The 23,325-nt window shown below is 37.4% G+C and overlaps 1 protein-coding gene across 2 annotated transcripts in view; it reads right to left on the bottom strand.

Annotated features, from left to right (window-relative positions):
* LOC113659822 (protein disulfide-isomerase TMX3-like) overlaps positions 1-23,325 on the bottom strand; it is a 47,940-nt gene that overhangs the window by 15,129 nt on the left and 9,486 nt on the right. The window contains exons 5-14 of one of the 2 annotated variants that reach the window (XM_027172890.2): positions 22,682-22,727; positions 19,865-19,945; positions 19,160-19,259; positions 11,823-11,900; positions 11,237-11,303; positions 6,834-6,932; positions 3,099-3,156; positions 2,807-2,860; positions 1,957-2,013; positions 1,262-1,391 (exon numbers count right to left, since the gene is read on the bottom strand). In XM_027172890.2, the coding sequence (XP_027028691.1) occupies positions 1,262-1,391; positions 1,957-2,013; positions 2,807-2,860; positions 3,099-3,156; positions 6,834-6,932; positions 11,237-11,303; positions 11,823-11,900; positions 19,160-19,259; positions 19,865-19,945; positions 22,682-22,727 (770 nt within the window). Of the gene's footprint in view, positions 1-1,261; positions 1,392-1,956; positions 2,014-2,806; positions 2,861-3,098; positions 3,157-6,833; positions 6,933-11,236; positions 11,307-11,822; positions 11,901-19,159; positions 19,260-19,864; positions 19,946-22,681; positions 22,728-23,325 lie in introns of both variants that reach the window. The other variant, XM_027172883.2, reaches the window with a different exon arrangement.

The following is a 23,325-nucleotide window of genomic DNA, read 5'->3' on the forward strand; positions in this document are numbered from 1 at the left end:
CAGATGCACTTTATGTGGCTATTACAAACTTATTTAAGTTCTTAGCTCTGTCTTTGTTTTATGTAGCACCATGGTCCTGGAGAAACGTTGTCTCATGTCACTGTGAACTGTGTCAGCTATATATGGTTTATATTTACAGCATTTGGCAGACGCCCTTATCCAGAGTGGCGTACAGAAGTGCTTAAATCTCTATCATTGGATACATTAACTCTGGTTCACTAGGTTACATACTTAAGCTACCATGACTCTAAAACATTGTTCAAAGTTTTTTTTTTTTTTTTATGAACATGTATGCAACAAACAGGGAAGAAATAAAATGGTTAAAATGACAATAAAAGCTTCCTGACTCTTGACTTGAACATTTAATCTAGTATTCTTCAAATCAGTCAAGAAACCATGCAATGATGGTTCCACATAATGTTCTTCTCGGTAGCAGAACACTACTAATATATGTTACACTTTACAGATACATTTAGGAACATCCAGGGTTATTCCCATTGCATTAGCAATATTTTTAGTACATGCTTTTAGAAATATGAAGACAATCCATCAATCAACCCATCCATCTATCCACCAATCCATCCATCAATTACAAAATACAACTTCAAGACAACAGATATTCACCAACCAATGAAAGTCACACAGAGTGACAGCATCACTGTGTTCTGGACATAGCTTCCCATACAGCCAGAGAAAAAAAAGAAATAGGCCTAATCATCAAAGACAAGAAAGAGAAGATGTGCAGGCTCATTGATCTGGCAATTCCATCTGACCACAATGCCTCCACCAAGATCATGAGATGTTGTCCAAGAAGAAAGAACTGGAAATAAAGAAAATAGAAAAGAAAAGAAAAAATATACAGCAACTTGATCCCACATCCACTTCAGAACATTGCAATTCATAAAACAGCTCATATCTTCTGAAGATGATGTGGTTTTCCCTTGCAGACACAAAAACAATTAGTGCTGCTGCTTGTGATTTTGACTGGATTTTTCATAGTCTGACATAAGAAGGTAATCTCCACTTGTTAAGATTTTTTATTTTATATTGTAAAATAAAAACAGATTTAACAGAAGGTTTGACAGAAAATAAATGAAGATGAATGAACACATTAAAAGGGACAATAAGTGAGTGGTACCATAGAAGAGGTCATAGTAATTCGAAATAATCTGATATGAAAGTTTTTAGTTATGTTTGCTTATTATTTGTATTATTGTTATAAGTTTGTTTATTTATACAAATTGTTAGAAGCATGCATTACCTGAGCTGTGCCCTCCAGAACACTCTTGATGAAGGAGATCAGTTGTTCAAGCCTCTCAATTGGCTCGCTGGGCAGGAAGTATTGCTCATTAGATGTGTTGAGAACAACAAAAGATGGCACAGCTACCTCACTGCATTGCACACAAATAAAAAGCAGCATGACATTATTACTGTGTTTTGTATTATAATAGTGATTATTATACTGACTCGACTTAAAAAATATAAAAAAGAAAAAGAAATTCAGGGAAATTAGTGCCAAAAAACAGAATTGCATTGTGACAAGATCAAAAAGTCAGAATTTTGTAGAGTTACTCCTCTGACAAATTTTTATCTTTTAGCTGAAAAACACAAAGTATCTAAAGCAATATTATATTATTAAAAAACTGCCACTCTGTTTAAGAGAAAGCTTAATAATGATATAGAAAAAGTAAATTACTATGTACTGTATAATATTTCAAGCTGGGTGCTCAAAATAGTGTATTTGTGCTTGCAACACACTCCTTCAGATGCACTTATGCATGTAGTATAAGCTCACAAGGGCCGTTCATTTCAGAACTGCTAAAACAGCAAGCAGCTTGAGTTCTGGCACATTTGATTATGCTGATTATGTCTGTTGTCATCACTGGGTACCACAGGGCACTCATAGAAGGAGGATTAAAGTAATTAAAGAATAAAGTGACAGAAAAAAATACTCACCCCATGATGAAGCTGTTGATGTAGTCATTACCATCCATATGACCAAACTGGAAATGCCTAAACATTTGGAGATAAAGTTCATTTTGTCTTTGAGATTCATCACTGCATTGTAATGTTTAGTATTTTAATATGTTAGTTTTCAAGATTCACAAGATTTTCATAAACAAGCTACAGTATAACTCTCACAGGCCAACACAACATTATGCTGATGTGGACTTAAAAACCAGTAGGTGCTGGTGGATTGATCATTCTTGAGCAGCCTAATTTTTCCTTGACCTGAACTCATCCTTAGTGGAGAAAATTCTGAAATGTAAAAAATGCTGAAACTGTCCCTCTCATATTGCTTCATTTATTTTTTCTCTTCATCTACCAGTGGAATTCATCTTTGTGATACTGACAGACTGTGCAGGGGAGATGATTTGAGAGAATATTCTTTTCTGTATCATTTTCATCTCTCTGTTGCCTTTTTTTTTAAAAAGAGATAGAAAAAGTGCACATGAAAATGAGGAAATGAGAGGCAATGACTACCCATGTTATAGGCTGTCCTTGATGATTCAAAGTAAAACCCCTATCATATTAGACTACATAAAAATATGAATTCCAAAAAGTGGGATAACACAAAAAATGTTCTGAAAAAACTCAATTGTGTTTCAAATGAATGTCTTCCATCTTCTTATACATTAATTTGTAATCAGACAGGCCAATCCTCATGATAAATAAATATGCCAATTAGTCTGTCTGTCTCATAGTGTCAAGTTTTTGAGTCTGCTTTATTTTCATTCCTCTGAGAATTGAAAACAAACCTGGCAAATTAAATGAAACCCTAATATTGCTTCTTATTTCACGTTACCTGTAGAAGTCATCCCTGTACTCTCTTGAAACTCTCTGTATGAGAGTCTTTAACCTGAGGAAAAACAGACAGAGAATTCCTAAGAAACAAATTTAATTTTGAGGTATGCACTATTTATATACACACACACACACACACACACACACACACACACACACACACACACAGATATATATATATATATACACATACATACATGTTTAAAAAAAGCTTGGCAACACATTTCTTATGATTTCTTATGGCATGGTAGCATGTCTGTGAGTGGTAGTTCCTTTGAAAAGAAAAGAAATACCTCAAGCTTTTCTCTGGTGAAATCTTATCATCAATGACAGCAATTGCTACTAATTTACCTGTAAGAGGAAAATTTAAAGTTTTAAGCCATTCTCTTTTCATGCTTCATTACTAAAGGTATTAAAGTAAACTGATGAAGCATCAGGGAAATTATTTGCATTAACATGTTTTTGTAAAGTTTGAATTTTAAAGAATTGTGTAAGTCAGACCCCTTGTGTCCTTGAGATATAAAATCATAATTCTAGTAAGAAATATACTTTATAATGGAATTGTATTCATGTAAAAAACTAAACAATAAATAAAAATATAAAACTTTACTAGATTTGTAAAGTTCGTCGCAACAAACTTTGATGTTGGCTTTGATGGTGCAACTATTCGCAAAGGCCGGTTCATTTTGGAGGCGAGTGGACAGAAAGATTGTGAAAGCTACTGGACAGCTAGGGTGCCAATACTTTTGGACGTGAGTGGACATGAGCATGTGACATGATCCGAATACCTGTGAGGTAGTTCCCGTCATTGTGCTGAGTGTTTTGATATGTCACATGTCCATGTTGTGCAAATTTTTAATTTTCACGTGACGTGACCATAATACCCGTGGGGCAGTTCCCCTCATTGTGCTGAGTGTTTTGATATGTCACATGTCCATGTTGTGCAAATTTTTAATTTTCATGTGACGTGACCATAATACCCGTGGGGCAGTTCCCCTCATTGTGCTGAGTGCTTTGATATGTCACGTGTCCATGTTGTGCAAATTTTTGATTTCGCCTCTTTTGGGGGCGGAGCTTCACGTGACGTCACGTGACGTGACCAGAATACCCGTGGGGCAGTTCCCCTCATTGTGCTGAGTGTTTTGATATGTCACATGTTCATGTTGTGCAAATTTTTAATTTTCAGGTGACGTCACGTGACGTCAAGTGACATGACCAGAATACCCGTGGGGCAGTTCCCCTCAATGTGCTGAGTGTTTTGATATGTCACATGTCCATGTTGTGCAAATTTTTGATTTCGCTTGTTTTTGGGGCAGGGCTACACGTGACGTCATGTGAATACCCGGTGGGGTGCCAATACTTTTGGACAAAAGTGACTACTAAGTGTTTTGACATTTCATGTCAAAACTGCAGTCATTATGGAATTCTACTTATTATACTGAATAGAACAGTTTTTTGGGGGGCGGGGTTACACATTACGTCATCAGAATACCCGGTGGGGTGCCAATACTTTTGACAAAAAGTGGCTACTGAGGGTTTGGACATTTCACGTCAATACTGCAGTCATTATGGGATTCTACCTATTATACTGCATAGAACAGTTAATGTTGGATGTATTGTGTGTCTGAGAGCTTAGAGGACTTTTCGGAATTCCCTATTCAAGTCTATGGGATGTTTGACCATCAACTAGGGAAAACCGAAAATTCCGTGGGAACTCCGGAATAAAAACTTCATCCGGAGTAAGGTCCTAAAGAACCTGTCCGAGTTCGGTGTAAATCGCTCGAAAACTTGCCGAGTTATGAACCTCAAAAGTTTATAAGGCCGGTGCATTTTGGAGGCGAGTGGACAGAAAGATTGTGAAAGCTACTGGACCGCTAGGGTGCCAATACTTTTGAAGGTGAGCAGACATGAGCATGTGACGTGATCCGAATACCCGTGAGGTATTTCCCCTCATTGTGCTGAGTGTTTTGATATGTCACATGTCCATGTTGTGTAAATTTTTAATTTTCACGTGACGTCACATGACGTGACGTGACCAGAATACCCATGCGGCAGTTTCCCTCATTGTGCTGAGTGTTTTGATATGTCACATGTCCATGTTGTGCAAATTTTAAATTTTCACGTGACGTCAAGTGACGTCACCGGAATACCCGGTGGGGTGCCAATACTTTTGGCAAAAAGTGGCTACTGAGGGTTTTGGGTTTGGTCTGCAGTCATTATGGGTATCTACTTATTATACTGCATAGAACAGTACATGCAATTCTTAATGTTGGATGTATTGTGTGTGAGAGAGCTTAGAGGACTTTTCGGAATTCCCCATTCAAATCTATGGGATGTTCGATCGTCGACCACGGGAAAACCGAAAATTCCGTCGGAACTCCGAAATAAAAACTTCGTTCGGAGTAAGGTCCTAAAGAACCTGTCCGAGTTCGGTGTAAATCGCTCGAAAACTTGCCGAGTTATAAACCTCAAAATTTTATAATGGAAGTCTATGGGGAAAAAGGCCACTTTGAGCTTCCGTACCGGGAATGCCGGAATTCCGATCACTTAGAAAAATAGAGCAAGAAACTTCAGAACAGGGTCTATGACATCCGAATTTGGTGCATGTTGCTCGAATGTCCTAGGCCACATTTATTTAAATAATTTTTTGTCTAATAATAATAATAATAATAATAATAATAATAATAATAATAATAATAATAATAATAATAAGCTTATAACCGAAATCAGAATGTTGGCTTCTACAAAGCCAACATAATAATAATAAGCTTATAACGGAAATCAGAATGTTGGCTTCTATAAAGCCAACATAATAAGCTTATAAAGGAAATCAGAATATTGGCTTCTACAAAGCCAACATAATTATACCCAGATAAAAGAGTTGCAATGTTTCCAGTCTTCAGTGCTAGAGGTGATAAGTATCAATTTCAAGTGAAATAAAGCCAAGGAAAATGTTTGTCCCATAATGTCCTCACATATAAGATATACATATAACATATTCCATCCTTGTGGATGGGTCTTGTAATAGTGTAGCACAGAATCGACTATGCACAGTGTTTGCTGGGGACATGCTGGGGAAGTCAAATATGAATTAGCCCCCTACCACTCCAGAATACCGGTAATACAAGACACTTAGGCAGGTCTTCAATATAGAGAATAAATTAAAGGTCAAGAAATCCAGCTAAAGATTTAACCCATGCTTTTCTTTTGTTAGGGAAACATTATATTTTGTGAAAAAAGAGACGAGCCAGTTGTTAGTTTCAAGGAGCCACAGGAAGCCATCATAATCGGAGTGGAGAAAAACACCCTATATGTATTGGCACAGTCCTTAACTATTGGCTAGGTATTTGCAAAAATGTGACAATTCCAACAGCAGTTCCGGAAGCATTTGAACCAATTTCACTGATGAAGGTCAGGTGAAATTTATTGGGTCATTAGAACGGAGTGCATGATGAAATCAGCATGAAAACTTGTTAAATGAATTACACAACACATTCACCTGAAGCCTATGCTCTTCTAAATCTTAACTGTAGCTGTCTTAAGTTCTTTCGTTTTGGCTTGTTTTGCTTTCAGTTTTGCCTTCAGCAAGTGGAATCCATAGTCAACTGGTTTCAGATTTAATCTCCTTTGAAATTAAAGTTGAAAGTATGCACTTTATTTATTAGTTATAAAAATTAAATGCTTCTGTATATGCTTCTTTTATCATTGAGAAAGCCAATAATCATTAAAAACTAGCTGTCAAATTAGAGGCAAAAGGTACTTTACAATTTATACAGGCATATTGTCATTTATTATTTTAAAACTAAAGGCTACATTGTTTTGTTCATTTGTTTATTTACTTATTACATAAAATATAATACCAATAAGTGCACTATACCAGAAAATGATTTGACATACACAAACAGACTACAATATTAACTATGCAACCTGTTCAGATTTGATTATATCTGCATTATATTACACTAGTTACACCCCTAAAATTATTATTTTAAAATAAATATAATGTGTGTTGTGATGCAGGACAATACCAGTCTCCCCCAACTCATACAGTGTGAAGCCGTCAATCTGCAGGTAACTTTGGAAACGTTCTCTGTTCACCCATGATGCCAAGCTGCCATCTTCATACTCTAAAAATCCCAATAAAAAGAGATTATAAGTTTATAAACCTGCAAACAAATCGCAATCAGCTCTACTAGTTTGACACGGCATAAACAATCATTTCTATGTGAAACACAGCGTTATATCAAATGAAATTCTCACTCAGTAGTGTCAATAGAAAATTCTGCCTACATCTGCCTACAAGTTTATTTTTCTGACAAGGTATTTGGCCTCAATTATCAAGCAGGATTTCATAAACTGTTCATACAACTTGGTGGAGCCTGCATCACCGCTTACCAACGGCAATGTTTTGCTCCTCACACAATTGCAGGCAGAGCAGCTGAAGGACCCCAAATAGTCAGCAGCCAATTAGAGCAGCAGCTATAGCTCATCAACCTCCTGGAGAAAGAGAGTGTTTGGTGCGGTGCAGCATTTTCTGGAAGGTATGGGAAGGTTCAGTAAATAAACTAATGTGCATTTGCATGTCTCCTTCCACCACCGTGTTTGACTGTTGGTATGATGTTCCTTTTATGAAATGCTGTGTTAGTTTTATGACAGATGTAATTGAACATATGCCTTCCAAAAAATTTTACTTTTGTCTCATCAGTACACAATATTTTTGCCCAAATCTTGGGGATGATCAAGGTGTTTTATAGTGAGAAACATCTTTTTCCTTGGAACTCTCCCATGGATGCTATTTTTGCCCAGTCTCATTATTTTTGTTGAATCATGAACACTGACCTTAACTGAGGCAAGTGAGGCCTTTGGCTCTTTAGATGTTATTCTGGGTTCTTTTATGAGACCCTAGATAAAGTCATTGCTCTCTTGGAGTAATTTTCGTAGGCCTCCCACTCCTAGGAAGGTTCACCACAAGTTTTCTCTATTTGAGTACAGGTATAATGACATTAACTGTGGTTCACTGGAGTCCAAAAGCCTAAGAAATGGCTATGGTACTCTTTTCAATGGTTAGTTTCACATCTGTTCTTGAATTTCTTTAGATTGCAGCATGATGTATTGCTTTTTGAGATCTTTTAAAATGTTTCACATTGTCAGACAGGTTCTGTTTATGTGATTTCTTGATTCAACAGGTCTGGGTGTGGAAAGTGAAATTTAACACAGCTTCCCAAAAATGTGGTTCAGCAAAGTCCATTTATGATTTAGCAAAGGGGGATTCCTTTTTCACATAGGGCCAGGTAGGTTTGGATAGCTTTTTTCCTGTAACTGAAATCATTCAAAAACAGCATTTTGCATTTACTCTGGTTATCACAGCGTAATTTAAAAACAACAGTACTGTACTACTGTATGACTTTTGACTTCAATTCTTCTATGAAGCTGACTCGCTGAGCTGAAGTTTACTGATGCTCATGAGCCTGGTAATGGATATAAAAAGATCTCAAAAGAATTTGTAATCAGCCATTCCACTGTCCAAAAACATTTGAAAGTGGAGAACATTTAAAACAAATGCATGGTCAGGGAAGTCTCCAAAAACCCTAAAATGTCATCACAGGAAATACAGCAATCTTGCTACAGTTGATGTCAAAGTGCATGAATCTATAATCAGAAATAGACTGAAATCTTTAATCATCATTGGAAGTTTGAGAAAGAAGACAAAGGCCAAGACTTCTATAATGTGTTTAGAATAGAATAGTGAAAAGAATAATGTGCTTTGGACAAAATTTAATTATTTGGAGACTTTAACAGAGGGTATGTTTGGTGTAAACCAAATACAGCATTTAACAAAATCCCTCATACCATCTATGAAACTTGGAGGTGGAAGTGCTCTAGTTTGTGGATGCTTTGCTGCAGCAGGACCATGCCAGCTCATCATCATATTAATTCTACATTCTACATATACTGCATCAGAAAGTGCTTGAGGAACATGTGGGCCCATCTGTCAAAAGACTGAAGCTGAGGTGGAACTGGTCCTTGCAACAGGTCAAAAAAAATTCTGTGGGTTGATTTGAAATGCAAGAAATCCCCAAACATCATACAACTGAAAGAATTGCATTGAAGAGTGGGGGAAACTTTCTTCCAGCTGATGTCAGAAACTAATAGATGAGTTTGGGTTCACAAAATGTCAAGCAACATAGTACAGAGCATTCATAGTCCAGTCAGGATCTAACTAATACTCTGTAAAGGCATAAATGTACTCTCAATTCAGCACCACATTTAAGACTTTTGAACATTAAAACATTTTTTCTCTTTTTCAGGTGTAGAATACAGGTAAGTTTGTTGTCAAAAACAAGCACTAATTTTAAATCTTTCAAAACTTTGATGGGTTCTCCGTCCAAGAACAGCCGGATTGTGAGGACAACAGAGGAAAAAATGCATTTTTAGTTAAACTTAAATCCACTTTTAACTGACCATTCATCAATATTGTTTATGCATAACTGTACTTGCTTTTCATTCATTCATTTTCTACCGCTTATCCAAACTACCTCGGGTCATGGGGAGCCTGTGCCTATCTCAGGCGTCATTGGGAATCGAGGCAGGATACACCCTGGACAAAGTGCCAACCCATCGCAGGGCACACACACACTCTCATTCACTCACACAATCACAGACTACGGACAATTTTCCAGAGATGCCAATCAACCTACCATGCATGTCTTTGGACCGGGGGAGAAAACCAGAGTACCCGGAGGAAACCCCCGAGGCACGGGGAGAACATGCAAACTCCACACACACAAGGCGGAGGCGGGAATCGAACCCCCAACCCTGGAGGTGTGAGGCAAACATGCTAACCACTAAGCCACGGTGCCCCCTCACTTGCTTTTCAATTAAATTTTAACATGTCCCCTATTATGTGTTGATGCATAGATTCTCAACACATAGATTATAAAATGTATTGGGTTTTATAACATTTGCTGTGGGTTATTGAGAGTATGCTACCACTCTTGTCTGTCTGTCTGTCAGTCTTCCTTTCTTTCGTCCATCAAACCAAACAGGGCAGTCTGTTTTTGATGGTATTGAACAAGTTGTCCTTCTTCACAATTACACCAGATATTTTTGTTTTTACAGCCAACACAACCAAAACCAAACTTCTGGCCATTAAAACATCTCAGAGGATTAGGAAAGAAGAACATAACAGGAACACTCAAATATCCTATTCAGAATCGTTCCGGAAGCTGCAGATGTTGACTATAACAATATGTGCTACAGTTTTAATTGTTTGGTCTGCTCTTTTGATTATTATTCTCTTTACATTTATTATGCCTTGATGTGTTAGTTATGAGTTTTTTTTTCAAGCTTCATCCATGTCATGTAATTCTCTGGTTCTTATTATTCCTTTGCTGTTGTTTAGATGAGGGTGATGGTTTTTATTGGAATTCCAGGCAATGTAATGGCATGCATCAGATTTTCAGCACACGTTTTCAAGGATTTGTCTGGAACTCAATTTTGTAACAACTTTGACCATTCCTGCTATACCAGTTTGGTAAATTTACTAGTTTTGGGCATGTTAGCTAATTCTCTGCCAGTAGATGTCCAGCAGATGTTCCTGGAGCATATCCAAAAAGATGGATTTGCTTAAACTCTTTCTCTGTATCATATGGTCAAGCTGTTCCCACACAGCTTAATAAGTTTCAGATCTAAAGGTTGTGCTGGCCCTTCAATTACAGTCAGAATTCTGACGGAGGTGTGTTTTGTTCATTACCCTGTTGCAGGATGAAACTGCTCCTAAATAAGTGCTGTTTAGAAGGTATGGCATAGCTTTGAAAAATTTGTGATAGCCTTCCTTCCACTTTGAAAAAATCTACCATTTTCCCACCTCCATAAACGAATATAACTGTAACCCTAGCACTCACATATAGGTATGGCATGAAACCCAAGATTATGATGGTTGCTTTTAAAAGGAACAGTGGTATACTTCTAACCTCCACAGTGCTAAGGTCTTCTCCTTGGGCAAGAGATAACAACTCTTAAGCCTGTCTCATTACTATTACAGCTATATTTATTTACTATTAGATCCCTGTCATGTAGACTTTTATCAGTTATTTTATAAGTGTATAGTGCAGTTAAACTAGATATACAGTTTCTTTTGATGTAAAATTGGAATGTACAAAATTAAGAAACTTGAGAAACAAGTTAGTGAAAAATGTTTTTCAACAACAATTGCATATGTATACCCATCCTACAGTTATCCTGATATACGTATATAGGTTGAAGAACCAAACCAAATGACCAACCAAAGTCACATGTTCCAATATTTTTTTTTTTGCTTAATTGAAAAATGGGTATTTTTATATAGTAAATACAAAATAAGTGGCTTTAGGAATTGGCAGAATTTCAAATTTACTTTGTGTCCCTTTTCCCCAGGAGAATACACACTCACCATCATAAGTGAAATGGGTCCCATCCTTAAATACAATCACAGAGGGCAGTTCAGACATCATCACATACTGCTGGGGAAAAAGAGAATTACAAAACAAACAAAAACAAATCACAAAAAAATCAAATTTGTCACGAATGAATTCCATAAAATAAAGCACAAATAACCATTGCCTTAATGTGTAATTTATTGTATGATACACTGAAGTATCCCATATATTTTAATATATTTAATAATAAATAAAATTTATATCAATAAAACAAGACATCATATCATACCCCTACAAACAAAAGGGGTTAAAAAGCAAATGGGAAAAAAGAAAGAAAGAAAGAAAGAAAGAAAGAAATCTTTAAGACTTTGCTGGTAATTACAACTGTCCTGGTTGTCAAAATGCATTATACTGTAGAAAATAGTATAGTAATAGTATTAATAAATAAAAAATACTTAAATAAATAGTATTATTTATACAAGGAAAAATTCATTTTAAAGACAAATGCATGAGGGCAATGTGATACACTACAGAGGAATAGTTCATTGTTGCATAAAAGACCCAAATTAATGACAATTTAAGCATGAACTCAGATCTCACCTCAGGTATTATGTCCTCAGAGGCAGAGAAAAAGTAGGTGTAAACAATTAGTTCAGAAGCCACGTCTATGTAATGCTCCTGAAATCACAAAACAGGGTAAAAATAAACACACAATGACAAATTCCTTTCATGGTCCTCTAGTGAAAGTAACAATAAGTGTGTTTTAGGAAGTCTATTTCTCTTTTTTTTATAAAATCAGAAACTCCTACAGAAACATCAAATTAGCATATTTTTACAAAAATCTAAAATCATCCACTAACAAGATAATCTAACAACTGCATAAAATTATGTAGTGCTGGAAAGCTTGATTTAATGTTCACATAAAATCTCAATGAAAGAATGAAAGAAAGGGATTTTCAAATACAATTATGGTAAAACATCACAGTATCACCATATTTTTACTGTTTTGCTCCCTTTCTCTCCATTTTTCACTTAACATTGCACTTAAAGACTATTTTGATCACCAGTTGCACTGAATAATTCCACTGTCATTTTTATCCTCTGCTGCCTCATGCCTGTCTGTGATCAGCCTTCACAGTCTGAGTCTCTACTAGGGCTGTAGCTATCGAATATTTTAGTAGTCAAGTATTCTACCGAAAATTTCATCGATTAATCGAGTAATCGGATAAAATGTATTTTTGCTTAATTAAAGAGCGTCATGTGATATGACCAAAATACATGTGAGGCACTTCCTCTCATTGGGCTGAGTGTTTTGATAAACGACATGTCCATGTTGTGCTAATTTTTGATTTCGCTTATTTTGGGGGCGGGGCTACACGTGACATCACCAGAATACCTGGTGGGGTGCCAACACTTTTGGCAAAAAGTGACTACTGAGGGTTTGGACATTTCATGTCAATAGTGCAGTCATTATGGGATTCTACTTATTATTCTAGTGCATAGAACAGAACAGAAGCCGTGCCTGAGCTCTGCACACGCTACATGTGTGAGAGCTTAGAGGAATTTTTCGGAATTCCCCATTCAAGTCTATGGGATGTTCCATCGTTGACCATGGGAAAACCGAAAGTACCGTCGGAACCCCGAAATCCTGTCTGAGTTCAGTGTAAATCACTCGAAAACTTGCCGAGTTATAAACCTCCAAAGTGGAAGTCTATGGGGAAAAAAGGCGACTTTAAGCTTCCGTACCGGGAATTCAGATCGCTTAGAAAAGTAATAGCATAAAACTTAAGACCAGGGTCCAGGACATATCTGAATTTGGTGCATGTGGCTCGAAAGCCCTAGGCCGCATTTTTTTTTTAAATAAATTTTTGGCTAAGAAGAATAATAATAACTAGATTTGTAAAGTTCGTCGCAACAAACTTTGATGTTGGCTTTGACGGTGCAAGTATTCGCAAAGGCCGGTAATTTTTGGAGGCGAGTGGACATAAGGGTCAGTGTTACTTTTGGAGGCAAGTGGACAGAAAGGTTGTGAAAGCTACTGGACCACTAGGGTGCCAATACTTTTGGAGGCAAACGGACATGAGCATGTGACATGGCAAGAAAACCCGTGAGGCAGTTCCCCCATTTTTAATTTTCACGTGACATCATGTCCATAACCATAACCATGTCATGACCATAATACACGAGGCACTATTCTTTGGGGACGGGCTACACGTGACGTCACGTGATGTGACCAAAACATGCGTGAGGCACTTCCCCTCATTGGGCTGAGTGTTTTGATATATGACACGTCCATGTTGTGCAAAATTTATGATTTTGCTAATTTTGGGGGCGGGGCTACACGTGACGTCAGCTGACGTGACCAAAACATGCGTGAGGCACTTCCCCTCGTTGTGCTGAGTGTTTTGATATATGACACGTCCATGTTGTGCAAAATTTTTTGGGGGGCGGTGATACACGTGACGTCACGTGAACACCCGGTGGGGTGCCAACACTTTTTTTGGATAAAAGTGACTACTAAGTATTTTGACATTTCATGTCAAAACTGCAGTCACTATGGAATTCTACTTATTATACTGCATAGAACAGTATTTTGGGGCGGGGCTACACGTGACTTCACATGAATACCCTGTGGGGTGCCAATACTTTTGGACAAAAGTGACTACTAAGTGTTTCGACATTTCAAACATGACATCACCAAAACACACATGAGGCACTTCCCCTCATTGGGCTGAGTGTTTTGATATACAACACGTCCATGTTGTGCAAAATTTATGATTTCGCATATTTGGGGGGTGGGGCAACGCGTGACGTCACGTGAATACCCGGTCGGGTGCGAATACTTTTGGACAAAAGTGACTACTAAGTGTTTTGACATTTCATGTCAAAACTGCAGTCATTATGGAATTCTATTTATTATTATACTACATCGAACAGTTGTTTGGGGGCGGGGCTACACATGATGTCACGTGAATACCCGGTGGGGTGCCAATACTTTTGGACAAAAGTGTATTGACTGGGGGCCAATACTTGTGGAATCACTGGATTGATAGTGTGGAGTTGATAGTTACATGTGTTGAGAGTGTCCTTTACATCTAGAGAGAACAAATGAGTTTTAAGAATTCCCCATTCAAGTCTATGGGGGAAAAAACCCCTTTGAGCTTCCGTAACGGGAATTCCAGAATTCCAATCGCTTATAAAAGTCATAGCACACCTGTCCTCAATGAGCCGGTCGATTTGACACCTTTGCAAGCACCATTAACTAGAACGGTACATTTCCTAAAGAAAATGTGACTGGTGCTTGCAAGTGGCAAGTTCCCCTCATCATGCTGAGTGTTTTGATATATGACATGTCCATGTTGTGCTAACTTTTTGATTTTGCTTATTTTGGGGGCGTGGCTACACGTGACGTCACGTGGTGTCTAGTGCCGTCACCAGAATACCCGGTGGGGTGAAAAATACTTTAGTAATCATTGGATTGATAGTGTGGCGTTGATAGTTACATGTATTGAGAGTCTCCTTTACATCTACAGTCACTAGGAGAACACAGAGAAACCGTGCCTGAGCTCTGCACACGTGACGTGTGTGAGAGATTAAAGGAATTTTAGGAATTTCCCATTCATTTCTAAGGGATTTTTTTGGCCGCTTTTTCGTCCACTGTGTGAACATCATTTGTTGGATCGTTAATAAAAGTCATAGCACACCTCTCCTGAATGATCCAGTCGATTTGACACCTCATTCATGGGTCTAGGACAAAAGCTGCAGGACAAGTTAACGTGCCGAAATTTTGTCCGGAAGAATTATAATAATTAGAACAAACCATTAATGATGCTTTGCAAACACCATTAACTAGAACGGTACATTTCCTGAAGAAAATGTGAATGGTGCTTGCACGTGGCAAGTTCCCCTCATTGTGCGGAGTGTTTTGATATGTCACATGTCCATGTTGTGCAAATTTTTTATTTTCACATGAAATCACGTGACATGAAGTGACTTCATCAAATTACACGTGAGGAAATTCCCCTCATTGTTCTGAGTGTTTTGATATGTCACATGTCCATATTGTTAAAACTTTTTTGATTTTGCATATTTTGGGGCAGGGCTGCGGCACAACTGGAAGGCCAGTCGGTACACCAATTTAAAAGTTTGTTCAGAGTATCACCCTAAAGAAGCTGGCCGAGTTTGGTGTAGATAGTTTGAAAGCTTGCCGAGTTATAAACCTCCAAAGTTTATAATGGGAGTCTATTGGAAAAAAGGTCATTTTGAGACATGGTACCGGAAGTACTAAGAATTTTAGGAATTTCCCATTCATTTCTATGGGATTTTTTGGCTGCTTTTTCGTCCACTGTATGAACATCATTTGTTGGATCGCTTAGAAAAGTCATAGAACACCTCTCCTCAATGAGCCGGTCAATTTGACACCTCATTCATGGGTCTAGGAAAAAAGCTGCGGGACAAGTTACACATCACATTTTTGTCTGGAAGAGTATGCACAATAGTAAGAATGTTGCTTTGCAAGCACCATTAATAAGTATGCAGAACAACAAGAATGCACACCTCTCCTCAAGACACCAAAGAATAAGAGAAAAGTTGTATGAGTGTATAACTTGCGTAGTATTGCATTCTTCATATGGAGTAGTAAGAGTGGCGCGTGATTTGGAAAAGAGGGTAAAGGGATACCTCAGTAGGTAATTTTGGAGGATTGGGACTGCCTACATAATAACCTTTGCTATTATGCCGCACTTACTCTGTTACTGAGAGCTTCTGGCTGGTGTACAGCACAGGACACAGTGGCTTTGTCCACTTAATTAAATCTGGTGCTGCCTTTTTTAGTGAAGCCAGTGGGCTAAAGACATGAAAAATTAGGTAAAAACCTATGATCTTATCCCCTTTTTGATTTTGAACCTCAGATTTGCCACAGACTTATCAATTTGAGGATGCACCTGGCCATGGGCAAAGTGAAAAACAACAGGTACTTTCACCTGTCGAATTAAACACTTCTTTCTAAACATTTCTTGGGATTTGGTACTGCCCATCTTAATCTTAGGTCTGCCCTTATATGTTGTTAATGTCACTGTTTTTTTTTTAATTATTAGATTTTTTCAATCACTACTGTAAATGACTATCATCAAAATAAACTGTGGCATACACATATGTTGAAACATTACTGGGCTTCAAAGAAGCTAAATGGAATGGTGAAAATTGGTGCTACCCAAATGGAGTGGAAAAGTAATGTTTCCTTAGGATACTGTGGTCAAGGAAACATGCCAATGTCCCTTGGTTAAAGGTAGGGTTTCTGATGTTTGAAAGCCAATGTTGACAATTGAAATCACCAAAACAAACACGCCCCTAACCCAAATGGGTCCCACCCCTGTATTGATAGCTCTGCCCACACATACATACGTAACCCAGGCAACTAATGGAAATAAATGTGTCTATCATAGCTGAAGGGAAGAACAATACAATTGCAGATAAGCAAACAAGCAAAAAAATGACACACATGCATAATCATGCAAAGGGCAGCATATATTAGTTCTGTGAAACAAAGCAAAACCTATTGAGAAGGAAAAAAGCAACCTCGCCGACTTAAGTAAAGTTGTCCACATATTCACAGATTTGAGTTTCCCGAGTCAATAACTCCTGAGCTAAATGCTGTTTCTAGCAAAATGCAGTTATAGCTGCCTCTCTTCATTACTATGATAGAAAAGAGGTGTTATTTGTGTAGCAACAGCGTTTAGCTCAGGAGTTATTGACTCAGGAAACTCAAATCTGTGAATATGCGGCCAACTTCCCACTCCGTCAGTTCTCTCTAGCACTGGAAAGCTGATCCTATATTAACACTGGTCCTACTTCTTGCCTTATCATAAGCCTTTATTCACTTTCTTTGTTTTTATCCTCCATCTTCTTCTTCTTTCAGCTTTTCCCTTCAGGGGTCGCCACAGCGAATCATCTCTCTGCACCTATCCCTATCTTCTGCATCCTCAACACTTGCACCCACTAGCTTCATATCCTCATTAATTACATCCATATACCTCCTCTTTGGCCTTCCTTTTTGCCTCCTGCCTGGCAGCTCCATGGCCAACATTCTCTTACCAATATACTCACTCTCCCTCCTCTGAACATGTCCAAACCATCTTATTCTGGCCTCCCTTACTTTGTCCCCCAAACGTCCAACATGAGCTGTCCCTCTGATGTACTCGTTCCTAATCCTGTCCAATCTTGTCACTCCCAAAGAGAACCTCAACATCTTCAGCTCGGCTACCTCCAGCTCTGACTCCTGTCTCTTCAGTGACACTGTCTCTAAACCATACAGCATGGCCGGTCTCACCACTGTCCTGTACACCTTCCCCTTGATTATAAAATTACCTGCCTGCACTCGCTTCTTTAACTCTTTCCCACTCTCTCCATTACTCTGGACTGTTGACCCCAAGTACTTAAACTCCTACCTTCTTCACCCTGTAACCTTACTGTTCCACTTCCCTCCCTTTCATTCACACATGTACTCGGTCTTACTATGACTGACTTTCATTCCTCTTCTGGAGGATAAAAACAACTGATCCATCACTATAGCAAACAGGAAGGGGCTCAGAGCCCCTTCCTGTTTGCTATAGTGATGGATCAGTTGTTTTTATCCTCCATGACAATGTTAAAACCGCTTTTTGCTAATGTCACACATGCGCACTGAACACTCTCTCCGCCTCCTTTCTGCTCATTGGCTACACGTTTGTTTTGATTTTTGTTTTGTTTGGTGGCCCAACACAGTTTTCTGAAGCAAGTCTCAAACATCGGAGACCCTACCTTTAATTTCAGTGAGCCTTGCCTAATCCATCAAATAGTTCACCAATGTGTGGCATTGTAAAAAAAAATAGACAGTCTATTCAGAGTCCACACAAAACTAGACTGACCCACAGAAGGTTCTACCTTTATGGAGAAAGAGTGACCTGGGCAAGGTCCCATCAGAAAAGGAGAAGGGACAGAGCATGGATGAAACTGGGTAAGAAGAGTTTCATGGCCACAGCACCTCGGTTCATGAGGATTTGAGAGCTTGGGATTAGTAGGAAAAAAGTAAAAAGAGACACATGGACCAGGGGCTGCCACCAGGCAAATGCCAAGGAATGTGATTGCACCGAGACCATTCCAAAAATCCTGTTGGGAGTCAAATGATTAAAATGCTTTAGTACCACCAGCTCAAAGGTGGACCAAATCCTTTGCCTCTTCCATCAATCTCTTGAAAAGTGCTTTATGCTGGGTTTGGTAGACGACAACAAGGAGCTATGACTTTACTGAGAGGAGAGGCTTTCATGCTGGCATCCGAGTCATCAATAAATAATAGGTTTTGGATCCACGGTAAGGCATGTAAGGGACATGACTGACAGGTGAATAGCTTGTTGAATTTATATTCTTGAATATGCTAATGAAATGTTGATGAAATACAGCATTCCTTGATTTACTACTGGAACTACTGTCAACCAGATTTGATAAAAGTCTTGTAAATAGTGATTTAATTTTTTCCCCAGTAACAATGCTCAGTATTCTAAAGCAATTAATTTTATAAGACTTACTAAACTGATGGCCTACTTGCAACAAGTATTAAAACCAACACACAGACATGGGCATATTTTGGTATAGGTAGACATACAAATATTAATTTTGTGACTGATAATTTTTCTGTTTCTTTTTTTATGAAATTGTTCCAAAGGTGGAGCATTTTATGTATGAATGGTGCTATATAAACATCAACCAATCAGTGCTCCCCAGAAGGCTGTTTGATGCCTAGCACCAAAGATGCACATGACAAGGAGGCCTCTGTGCACCTTGTGTGTGTGTGTGAGAGAGAGAGAGAGAGAGAGAGAGAGAGAGAGAGAGAGAGAGAGAGAGAGAGAGAGAGAGAGAGAGAGAGCATGTTAGTGTGTGTACAGGGATATTTTAAGGCTTACCTTGAGTGGTGACTCTCCCCCTATGTACATGAATAGCACATTGTGCCTCTTCAAGACATGCTCAAACATCTGTCTGCTTGGGAGTGGCCGCACAGTAGGCCTTTGAACACAAACAATAAGCCTCATAACTGGAAAGTGATCTAGACAAAGAATAGCTCCAGATGTCTGCATACTGTTTCCAGACAGTGCTAACTTGGGCAGGTTCTATATACTGACAGCTAATGGACATTAGAAAAATCTTAGATATAAATAAGCCAGATGAAGGTCTGGGTTAAATGTTAGGGAAGCTAATCTGAAAATTTGTAAACAGCATAACTGAAGTCTGTTCTTGTATAAATTATATTTTTTATTCTAATGCTAAAAGATTGCATAATTTAAATGTATGCAAATTTAAATTATGCAATTTAAATTAAATTGCTATTCACAAATTAAATTTGTAAATAGCATAACTGAAGCATAAAGAGCATTATGTGAACTATGTGGGTGGCAAATTGGCAAATGTACAAATGAAGCAAATGTACAAATGAAACTGGCAAATGTACAAAAACTGGCCAGTGGTACCACACTGTCAGTGTTAATAAAACTACAGAAAAGTCATTGAAAAACCTCTAAATCATTCTAAAGCTAAAAGATTGCATTTTTTAAATTTAAAACAAAGTATCACATAATAATGTGAATCTCTTGATTAAGCAGCAAACATCTTACCCCGCTACTCTGTTGGCAAACTCTATGATGTCATCTTTGGTCCTGGGTCCTTTATAATTATAAGCAAGTTCCCCCTTTAGTCTGAATGAGTAAGTGAATGGGAGCAGGAGCAAGAGAGCGAGAGCAAGAGATTGAGAGAGAGTGTTTATTCTGGTTGGTGATGCTTATCTTATATCTCAATATAAGGCTTAAGAGTTATATTTAATATATTATTGTAACTCTTAAGCCTTATATCTCAATATAAGGCTTAAGAGTTACAATAATATATTAAATATAAAATATAGACACAAACAGTAATCAGCACCTAGCTTTTAAAGAAGTAAAATGTAAATATTTAATCTGATGTTGCTACAAAACTGTTGTTATAAAGTTCACCCTCTGTAGATGCAGCCTAACGATCTTTAATGACTCCACTAAATAGGAACTCGCTATGCTTTTTGCTTACAGTACACTACAGAATGCTACACTTCATGAGTCCATGCAAATTCAACATAGATTATGTTTATATATTTCCCTAACAGCTCTCTTTACAAGATCTAGGTATATTTGTATGTTAGTTGTAATCTAATCCTAAATAATCCAGATGCACAGAGCAGGATTTAGTGAACTCTTTACCATAATATGGAGTATGTGAATACAATCAGTGCATTCTGTTTTTTAATTTCACTGCTTGTTTTTGATATTTAACAATGAGTAAAAAGAGTAAGAAGAGAATAAAAGAGAATAAAATATGTTAATAAATCAACCCTCTATCCTACTCTGTTGTCTGCAGGAGCATGAACAAATCTCGCTTGCTGCAACAACAAAAAATACAAGCTGGAGTCTTGTCACTTTCAGGTCAGTTTGAGAGCAGCTCAAGTAAAAACAATACTTGAGTCCAAAAGTAATGTGGAGCAGAAGCTGCAGAACAACAACCCTTCTGCCAAGACTTCCTTCTACAAGGAAAAGTTTGAAGCAGCAGCACAAGACACCCTGTAACTCCACATCACCTGCTTCATCCTCCCTGACTGCAGAAGACTTTGCCTCTTTCTAACACGAGAAGATTGAGAAAATATGCAGGACCTTCATTCTGCCCCGACTGCACCTACATCTCACAGTCAGGATTCCCCTACTCCTTCATTGTCACATTTCTCAACCGTAGCAGCAGAAGAGATTTTACAACTCATCTGGTATACATATGTGTATAAGCATTAGTCAGTTCCAAAAATCAATGCAGTTCTACTTAAATTCTATTTTATCAAAGTGAAGTAAAATGATGGAGACTTGAGTTTGAGTGCACCCTATTCTTATAAATGTCTGTTCTATCTTTAGCTTGAAGAATGTCTACTGTCACCTTAATGGTTTGTGTTTGGTAACAACTACTGTAATCTCGTGGTGATCTTTAGGCTGTCCATTTGTGGTCATCCTTAGCAGCAGCAGCAATTAAATTTTAGACAATGAATACTGCAAAAAGAAGCAGTTTATCAAAATATCAAGATGGACAGGGCAGGTCCGGAATGCCAGGATCACTGCTAAGTTGGTAGTAGCATGATTAAAGAACAGATGTAACATGCAAGTTAAAATACTCTTGAAAATAGGATGTTAACTTGCAATGTGTAATTATCTTATTACTTAGCTACTAAAAGCATAATAGTTATAATATTATAGACTATTGACCATGGCAAGAAAGTAAATTAAAAGAGAAGAACTTTATAATGGTTAAAAAAAACAAAAAATACCATACATTGTTCTCTAGGACAAATGAAAAATATCTAGAAAAATTGTACAATTTAAATTTTTTGCTTCTTATAGTATTGCACTAAGATAATTATAGCTGTACATCATTACAGGGTGCACATATCTATGTATGACTATGTAGGTATTCAAATTTTATAATCAATGTACTATTGGTTGCTTTTTCCAGTTCCACTTACTGAGTAGTAATGTGGTTGTAGCTTTGTGAACCAAAGCAGTGGAAGGAATGTTGACAGATCTTTAAGCGATACCTTCTGTCTTATTAAGTTCCCTAAGAACAGATTTGTGTACTGCTGTAACCTTAGCAAATGGTCAATGGGTCACCAAAGTCATGTAAATTGCAGAATTGTAGCAGTAACAGAAAACAGACTTAAATAATAGCAATAAATACAAATATTTCTTGCAATTGCTTCCACTGCATGAGCTGCATATATGACACAGGAAAGTGTACTATATTGGGGTCACTGGAATTATAAGCAGAATACATTAGATGTATTGTATATGAATACCAAGAAGCAGTTGCATAGAAACAATCTTCGAAGTCAGGGCTGCTGCAATACTGTCAGCACACTATTTTCTGTGAACAATCCACATATCTGTTCCAAGTTGTAATTTTGACCTTTCAAAATTTGCATTGATAATACAATAAAAAAAGCATTTCAGTGTAAAATAAGTATAAAAGTATTTTGTTTGTTTTGATACATCTATATTTGAATTAGATTCATTCTGCTAATTTACTCCAGAGCTGTTTGTAACCTGTGGGAATAAGAGCAACAACACCTTACTCCCCTGTTAGTAAAATCCTTAGTCACATAGCCGCTGGGATCTCACTGAGAGGCTCACTTCTGCAGGCATAGTTTCATTAACACCACATTTACAAAAATAACACTGCTCCAATAAAAAGTTTCTATAGTTTTGGTATTTTCTTTTAAGTCTTAAAATACAATCTACAAATGATTTGAATACATACAAACATCAATGCCAGAAATGAATTCAATAATATAATCAGTGTAGCTGAGCTGACCTACTGCTACAAATTTTTCCATTTCATGCAGATACATAAACTCTATTCTGAATACTCACAGTTTTATTGTTGGATAACCTCGTACTCCAAACTCAGAAGCCATGCCTGTAATAAATCAAATTGAATAATTACACACAGCTTAGGATTTTATAATTTCAGTAGACATACACTGTGTGGCAGATTGTTTTCTTGTTTATTTGATGTTGATTTTAGGTGAACCCAAATCAAGATTATCATGATGTTCATGATGACCATGACACACAAAGATGTTATTCTGAGAATAAGATTATGACCTTGATGTGTAAAGAAGAACTAAGAAGGTGCCAAGGGAACAGAATTACTTAGAAGACCTTAAAAGTATTTTAAAAAAACAACAATGTTTTCCCCTTCCTGATTTTTTTTTTTGCATGTTTGTCACACTTTAATGTTTCAGATCAACAAACAAATATAAATATTATTCGAAGATAACAGGTAAACACAACACGCAGTTTTTAAATGAAGGTTTTATTATTAAGGGAAGACAAAATCCAAACCCTCACGGCCCTGTTTGAAAACGTGAAAAAAATGTAAAAAAAAATCAGGAAGGGGCAGCAAACACTTTCACACCACTGTGTATACATGTGTGTGTATGTATGTATGTATGTATGTATGTATGTATATAAATATACAAATACATAATAAATATATAAATACATAAATATAT

Source organism: Tachysurus fulvidraco, chromosome 25 (genome assembly GCF_022655615.1).
Source record: "Tachysurus fulvidraco isolate hzauxx_2018 chromosome 25, HZAU_PFXX_2.0, whole genome shotgun sequence".
In the NCBI taxonomy this organism is placed as follows: domain Eukaryota; kingdom Metazoa; phylum Chordata; class Actinopteri; order Siluriformes; family Bagridae; genus Tachysurus; species Tachysurus fulvidraco.